Source organism: Myxocyprinus asiaticus, chromosome 15 (assembly GCF_019703515.2).
Source record: "Myxocyprinus asiaticus isolate MX2 ecotype Aquarium Trade chromosome 15, UBuf_Myxa_2, whole genome shotgun sequence".
Taxonomy (NCBI): Eukaryota; Metazoa; Chordata; class Actinopteri; order Cypriniformes; family Catostomidae; genus Myxocyprinus; species Myxocyprinus asiaticus.
In genome coordinates this window covers 12,217,582-12,226,104 of record NC_059358.1, presented here as the reverse complement: position 1 = coordinate 12,226,104, position 8,523 = coordinate 12,217,582, and the positions used below count along the sequence as shown (strand labels likewise).

Sequence of the window (8,523 nt, the reverse complement as noted above, 5' to 3'; positions counted from 1 at the left end):
GGGTAACTCAGCACCAGGCATCCATCCTTATGGCCGGCCATGCCCTCCTCCTCATCACAGTCTCCTTTTTAAAAAAAGCCCAATAAGCATTAGTGTCTTCACAGTCATAAATCATTTCTAGTCTGCTGCAGGGGGGGGGGCATATTCTTATTCTTCAGAGCATTTGATTAGACAAAAATATGTCTACTGCAACACGACCAACCAATATTTTAATCGGTTTTGCCAGAAGAGAAAGACTGTATGTTTTAAATGTGTATATCTGCTTAAAGTTAATTTTGTCAACTTTAAGAATAGCTACATGAGCATATAGATGGCTTCAATGCTAACAGACATGAATAGAAAAATACATTTTCTGATTAATCACAATCTTCATTTGAACGATCATTTGATCGTGATATTGATCCTTAAAATACCATTTCGATCTTTACACTTAAAAATTTACTTTAGTTTTTATTGTTTTGATCTTTATATCTCTTAAATAAATAGCAATTGAACTAAATAGTTTGTGGCCTGTTTATTTAATTTTAATTTTATTCAAATTTAAATTTTCATAATGTACCAAGTATGAAGGTTCCCTGTATAATTTACAGCATTATGCGAAATGAACATCTATCTATCCATCCATCAATCAGAATTGAACCACATGGTATCGGAACTGGAATCGAATGGAATCGAAATCTTGTGAATTGCAATCGAGTCAAATTGAAAAAGCTGTATCCATACCCAACTCCATGGACAATTTAATAGCCAAAAAACTCAAATTTTGATTTCATGGGTCTTAAAACAACTGCTGTAAGATTGAAAAAGAAAAAAAAAATCAGATAGCCAAGTCGGAACGGAATAGACAGGCAGAAAGAAAATGGGTCTATCCTCACCCATCAACCCATCATTAATTGCAGTTCAGTACACCCAACACCAGTTTACTGCTCCACAAGATATAGTGACAGTTAGAATATTGACTGATGCTGACTGTGGCAACATACACTGACCTAAAATAGTTCTCACCTCAATTTTAGTTTGAACACATCTGCTATATTTAAGCCCTTAAGCTGTGGTGCTGATGCTGACTCTCTTTAAAACAGCCCTTTCTGTGATCAACTTTTTAGACGGAGGCTGGCCTAATAAATTCCCTCTCCTCTGCACTGATGTTTGTCATCTCTGATTTATTTGCAACATTTTTATCAACCACAACAGAGTCCCTTATTTACAATTCAGTGCTGGCGTACTTCATTAAGCATACAGCAATATACCAGAGCTGCAGGCGGTCAAGCTCTAGAGAATAAAAACAATAATTCTAAGTTAGGCAAGTGTCTTATCTCAGGTGCTTGCTGGGGGAACTCTGAGTGAAACCCATTTGTGGCGCTGAGATTAGCTGCTAGGTATAGGTGTCCTGCATATGAGGGAAGTTAGCCTCAGTCACAAACTCATACAATGTCATTGCATCTTTCTCCCATTGAACAACATGAGATGAACTATCCCTTTAACCTCCTGAGACCCGAGCATGACTGCTGTGTGCATTTCCCATTTCGCTTTTTGATTTGTAACTAGTAGCACTTCATACACATAAAAAAAATAATAATGAAAAAAAAAACTGTAGAGCAAATAGTTTTCCTAAAAAAATGATGTCCTCATAAGGGGACAGCAGGACTAAGTTGTGGAATTTTAAATAATACCAAGCCATAGAAAGTCCGATTTTTAATCAAATAGTTAATTATGCTTCCAGGAGTGTTAGTTATTTATGTTTTTGAGACGTTACAGACATTACAGCTGATTTTCTGTGAAGCTGCTTTGGAACAGTGCCTACTGGGAAAAGCACAAATAAAAATATTAACTATTTGACTTGATTTCACTTTTATGTTACAATGTTTTTTCTACATTGGTAACAAAATCTCAATGTTCTCTTTTTGCACTGTCAAACAAACAAGTGATACCCAGTACTGAAGCATTTTACTATCAGAAATTAGCATAAATATTTCTGATTCAAAGTAATGGCCAGCATCATCCAATCACTGCCAACCATGTTGGATGTTAGGAGTGAATGCATTTGGCTGCATAGGAAAGCTACTGGATGCTCCCTTGCTCCCTCGCTCCCTATTTAGTGTATGACTTAACCTCCAGTGTGCTGTCAGTCTGAACATGTCTCGGAACAGTTTGAAACGCACCTTATTTTCATCCTAACTCCATATAAAGCCACTGAAAGCAACATGTTTTCTCATTGTGAAAATGCACAGTAAATATAAGATTTCTAATGAAAAATTAAGGCTATTGTCCACTATAGAGGTCATTGTGTTTAACAGTGTGGTGTTTCACATGTTAATTAAGCTCAGGAATTGATGGAAATTAACAGTTCCAATGCCAGATTTGAGAGTGCAGTGCAGATTGTCTCGAGGGACATACTTACAACACTTTTCAATGGCATCTCAAACAAGATTTCCTCAATAGAACAATCACTAATGTACTACGGCAGCTTATGCATAATCATGAAAGGAATGCCACAACATGCTCTACTCCTCGCCAAGTGATTTTGCACTAAACCAGTCTGTCACTGATTAAAGCCCAAGCAAACGAGTGACACTGATGATGAAGAGGACGCACCCGCACTTCAGTGTTCCCACCTGAGCACTAAATCTTCAGTCTCTTTCTCTCTAATGATCTCTCTCTCTCTTTCTCTTGTGATCCCTCTCTTCTCAAGAGGAAATCTCTCAAACGCCACCAAGTAATGAGCACAGGCCAAAAAGACTTGTTTTTAAAATTTCTTGGAGTGGAATTTCTTGCACATAGCCAAGTTTTGGCACATTTTAAAGTGAGTTTTGCACCAATACCATAAGAAAAAACCTGAAAAGAATCTTGTTTGCTGGTCTGTTTGCTGGTTCTAGAGGTTTTTTGAGCTATTGTCAGCTGGTCAGGCTGGGAGACTAGATTGCCGATCAGTTAAACTAGCTGAGTCCAGTTTGGCCAGGCTGAAAGATCACCTAAATCAGTTAAAGACCAGTTTGGTCAGACTGGGAAATCAGTTAGACCAGCTTAGACTGTTTTAAACTGTTTGTTGTTACAGTTATTACAACCACAATCCTGCTTAATTATCATTATACCTATGAGTTTGGCATCAACTCCCAGGGTTCTCCAGGGGGTGCTGTCAATAAGGTAACCTTCATTAGGTCTTCTCTATGTGTGACACCTGGACTTACAGGCAAGGAAAGGTCATTTTAACAGTTAAAAAGCTAATATCTTAAAAGCAGGACATTCCACTTTACACCAGATGCTCTTAAACAGCATCAGTCACCATGCAATGGTGATGTTTTCTCAATAATGCCATGAAAGATCACAATTTACTCTTGCATGTTTCACTGTGATGACTTGATTACAGTATATAACAAAAGCAAATGGCCCCGGTTCATGTCAAATTAAATGGCGGCTCTGAAGTTGCCAGGCATTAGCAGCTGTAAGTGGCAGACCAAGAGCCGTAACAGGCTGTAGAGGAGAGAGACTGTGAATCACAAACATGTCACTATATAAACACAATCAACACCTGGAGAAACTTCCTGAAACTATGAAATGTATTTGAATGATCCCTCTAACCTTTGAAAAGGACTATTGCCAATTTCACATTTTCATTTAGGCAAGTTCTTCCTGCAAACCATTAAAGCCACAAAGTTTTGAGTGGTTTCAAACCTCTTTTCAGATGGCAAGGGGTTGCAGCAACAGTCTTCAGCACTGTATAAGGCTAATGCTGTTCATTCTTGGAGAAGACCCATTAGGGATCCCAATCTAGGCTTCGGTTATTGCTTTTCTCAGCAACACTACACTACACTCTTCACTTCAATGGTAATAGTTAGTGAATTATAAAAATTACCTCCAGAGAAATGAGAATGTTCTGACTACTCACCTCCCATCACTTACAAAACTATGATTGATTAAGATTTCTTTATCGCAAAGCATTAATAACAGGCAGATTACGTATGTTCTACATCAACATTAATCACCTCATATTTCAACAGTTCATTACTCATTTCAAGATCCAACTTATCAGATTAATAAGGAGTGATCTTTAGAAACTCCCCAGACTGTCAGATAACAAGCTGTTCCTGGATTTCACAGGTGAATAAGATCAATCTTCCAACCCTTCCCTCTCATTTAGTAGAGGCACTATGACTCTATAAAAGTCCTTGTAACCCATCAATCATTCTGTCAGACCAGGAAGTTTCCACTCATCCCACCATCTTATAACCTCAGTTAATGACTTTATCAGAAAGACAGGTCAGCATTGATAAAACTCAAAACACAATGTATTGGAGAGTGGTGGAATTTCAGCTGTCAGCTATACAGTTTAGTATTTTGATGAAAATGTAAATATTTCAGGAATGTGTATTGCTTTGAGTGCCGAACATTATAAACATTAGCCCTTTCAGCACAAACCTTGTGATGTTTCGGAGTGAGTAAAACAGAGGCAATTAAAAATCATAAGGCATCCAGGAGCTCAGTAGAGAGTTTAATTAAAATACAGTTGAGAAAATCCATGGTAATAGACTGTCATAGGGTCTTCAAATCAAGCATAATAAGGCCCCCTAAAAGGCACAATGCCACACTTTTTTTAGCAGTTTGTAACAGCCCCATGGATTAATTAAATGTAAATTATAATTTTGATACACTGGAGACCATGGACACATACAGTATATCTAACCAAGGGAGTTTCAGTCCTAGAACTTTCAAATTCTCAAAGGTAGCTACATCTGTCTACTACAAATATCAGTCAATTTAAGGTTGTGATTAAAAAGCAGATATCAATATATGATGTTTATTTCAATTAGCTCTATGTCTCTTAGGCTACTTTTACCTGTCTGACTTTGTCAATTAAAGTCTTCAGAATGCCTGCTGAATCTTCCTGTCTGTCTTTTATTTCCAATCTCTTGGCATGCTGAAAAAATCAAGAAAATACAAAGAAAAACAAGTGTTTGCTGGGGTTTGTATTTGTTCTTTGGCCACTCCTTTCATGTTAAACGATGTTAGTGTGAGATTTTCATGAATGGATTACATCACTGCATCATAATACAAATAAGAAGTAACATAGCATTCTGATAAAGTTTAGGCCTACAACAATTCTTAGTTATTCTGAGATGTTATGGCACAACACAAGAAATTCTGTTGTTAATGTGTAGGCCAATTTTATTGAATTCTGCATTTTTAAGACTCAAATCTTTTACGTTTTAGCTGAAGGGCAGAAAGCTGAAGACTTGGAGGTGGATTCTGTATTCCATTTTCTTTTACGCAACATTGCCATCTTGTGGTTCATAGTACCTGCATAAACACAGAGAAAAACATAAATGAACAAGTACATTTGTAAGTCTGTGTTATATTACAACATATGTATTATCCCATCCTAGAATGAACCCACATTCAAGGGTGGGGTTGAATTAAAAAATACTATAGTTACTGCACATTTTAACTGTAGTATTTAGTACTGTACCACAAAGAAAACAATGGATGGCTCCTCATTGCCATGACTGGATCAAAATAAGGTTTCTATAAACCACCTGTAGTTTGTTATGATTTATTATTATTATTATTATTATTATTATTATTACATTATTTTTTAAAGTATTACAACAAATAATTCACATCAATATATATTATTTACGTATAAATCTACAACATTTCTGCCCAAAAAAACCGTCTACGGTTATGTGTTAATACGTAAACTTGGTAAATTTTCGTGAGGGCGGTTCCACTTACTTACTTACTAGAGTGTATCTAAAGTCTTTCGTTTCACGGCACGAATAATTTAGTTATTTAGCATTTAACACAAATTGCAGAAACAGTAATTACGTACCGCGTAGGAACCTTTCAGTAGGAACCTTCCGTCGGTTCATGTTTTGTGGGGACGTTAAACGCTGTGCGGACAGGCCGGCAACAAGCACCAGCAGAGAGGAATTCACGAACACGCTGATGAGAACATTATGCTTAATTTCATTAGTACATGGTACATTTATTTCGAATTCCTTTACGTTAAATTATAGTTACAACGACGTTCGCTTAATGTGACGCTACTGCCAATGGGGAGAAATATCCTCTATATTATAGTAACATAGTACTACATAGTTACAGCAAAATTGCACATTAGCAGTTCTGAAAACATTTGTTTTGTTCAAATCTACCCCCCTTCGACTATTTCATTGTGTATTTTTTTGTGAGTAGGCACACCTATTGTCTGTGGTACTGGCAATACGAGCTCGATATCACAGTCACGTTTAATAATTTTCCTTTTTTATTTCAGAATAATATGAGTAAAGAATCACAAATGAGGGCTGCTATTAACCAGAAGTTAATTGAGATGGGTGAGAGAGAGAGGTAAGCTGCCATCATCATGATGATCATGCATGGCTCTCTTAAACCCGAGTGAGCTGCCTACATAGTCTAAGTTCGGAATGGCATACTACCCATACTACTCATACTACTTCTGCGATATGTGTCTATGGCAGAAATAGTATGAGTAGTATGCAATTATAAACTCAGCCATAGACAAAAATGTTGGGCATTATATTCTCAAAACCTGTAAACAGCCTATCTAGACAACATTTTGGGCTTCATATACTGAAAACCTAATAAGCTACCTACTTGGACAGCATTATTGGACATCATAGTCACCTAGTGTACTGCCTGCCTAGACAACATATTTGAGAACTATAGTTTCAAAAACTTTAATCAGCCTACCTAAACAACATTTAGGGCATCACCATCTCAACACAAGTGAACTGCCTACCTAGACAACATTTTTGGGCATTATAGTTTCAAAAACCATTATGCAGCCTACCTAGACAACATTTTGGACATCATAGTCTCAAAACCTAGTAAGCAGCCTACCTAGACAACATTTTGGACATCACAGTCTCAAAACCTATTGAGTTACCCACCTAGACAACATTTTAGGGCATCATCCTCTCAAAACCTAGTATACTGCCTTGTGTTTTATTAACAAAAGAGTCACATTGGCTTCAATTTCTCTGTGACTATTTTGTTCCTATGAACACATGTGATGGAAATGCGGCTTTATTCGCACACTGTTTTTGCTGTATAATGGTTTGTCGCACAAATTATATTCGCAACTTGGATGGAAACATACTGTCTCAAACCTAATGAGCTGCCTACCAAGACAACACTTTTGGGCATTATAGTCCCAAAACCTATTGAGCTTCCTACTGGGACAGTGTTTGTGGTCACATAGTCTGAAAAACTAGTAAGCTTCCCACCTAGACAACACAGATGGGCACACCCACTTAAAAACCCAATGAGCTACCTACCTAAATACTGTCTAGGTAGGCAGCTCACTGGGTTTTGAGACCCATGTGTACAGCCTGCATTTCTCACATGTGCATGAATCACATTTTCTTTACTTTCAGGTTAAAGGAGTTACTACGAGCCAAGCTCATCGAGTGTGGCTGGAGAGATCAGCTTAAAGCACTCTGCAAAGGTAAGAGCACTGGTGGGATCTCTCTCAATATAGAATACTGATTACTTTTCCATGGTCAATTTGTGCAGTAGCATTGTTTGTTTTTGCAGAGGTAATCAAAGAGAAAGGTATTGAGAATGTTACAGTAGAGGACTTGGTTGCTGGAGTTACCCCTAAAGGAAGAGGTAGGCTGCTCTTAACCATGCATCCAACATAATTTTCATATTGATACTACTGAATAGCTTTTTCACATGCCAAATCATGAGTTGAGATGGCTATTTTAAATGAGTCATCTGTGTTTTTCAGCCCTGGTGCCTGACAGTGTAAAGAAGGAGCTACTACAAAGAATAAGAGCCTTCCTTGCCCAGCACTCTACATGATGCTCAGTATATCTGATTATGCTCTGAGAGTATCTGTCATTTTTTAAATCAGTCTTTGCCAGTAGCAATGCAGAATGCTATAAATTAGTTGAACTGTTTAATGGTGTGATTTCACTCTTCATTGTGTATTTTTTGTTACTGCCAGTAATGGTTAATCATGTTTGTATATACTTTTATGTTGGACAGCTCCAATAATTTTAATAAGTACCTTTTTTAATTTCTCTCCCCTGTATTGATATCTACATATAGAAACAACTTGCTCAAATGTAGTGTTTTCCATGATGACACCTTTAAGTCAAATAGTTTTAGCTAAACATACTACCGAAACCCTCATTTTGCAGCACTTTCACCAACAAACCACTGCCCCCTTTTGGGCAAGGCAAGATGTCTAAAAATAAACTACCAAAAGAGTGAATGTCACTTTAGAGTGACATTTTGGATAAGTCCATTTAGACATGTTTTCCTAATCAGTAATGATGCTTGAATTAGTGCAGCAAATTCTACTGACATGGTTGGGTAGGTCAATTCTGTAATATTGCAACAATGCATTTTTGAATGTAGCAATTGAACAGTACTTTTTGGGGGGTCATTGGTGGTGTGGTGTGTAGCGATTGTTGCATATGCACCCATCAAGCCACAGTACTCATCCAGATGACAAGTTTGAGTTTGGTCTGCGACTGTATTCAGATCCCATTCTCT

At 37.3% G+C, this 8,523-nt stretch overlaps 1 protein-coding gene across 2 annotated transcripts; it reads left to right on the top strand.

Moving 5' to 3' along the window:
• Positions 1-5,867: 5,867 nt before the first annotated feature.
• On the top strand, positions 5,868-7,925 carry LOC127452973 (transcription and mRNA export factor ENY2). Of its 2 annotated transcripts, none has more exons than XM_051718916.1 (5): positions 5,868-5,977; positions 6,272-6,345; positions 7,395-7,465; positions 7,555-7,629; positions 7,751-7,925. In XM_051718916.1, exons 1-5 carry the CDS (start codon positions 5,975-5,977, stop codon positions 7,822-7,824), a joined length of 297 nt encoding a protein of 98 aa, XP_051574876.1. In that variant the 5' UTR covers positions 5,868-5,974; the 3' UTR covers positions 7,825-7,925. The 2 variants fall into 2 exon arrangements, with proteins under 2 accessions (XP_051574876.1, XP_051574877.1); XM_051718917.1 differs by lacking the exon at positions 5,868-5,977 and adding an exon at positions 5,984-6,184.
• Positions 7,926-8,523: the final 598 nt, after the last annotated feature.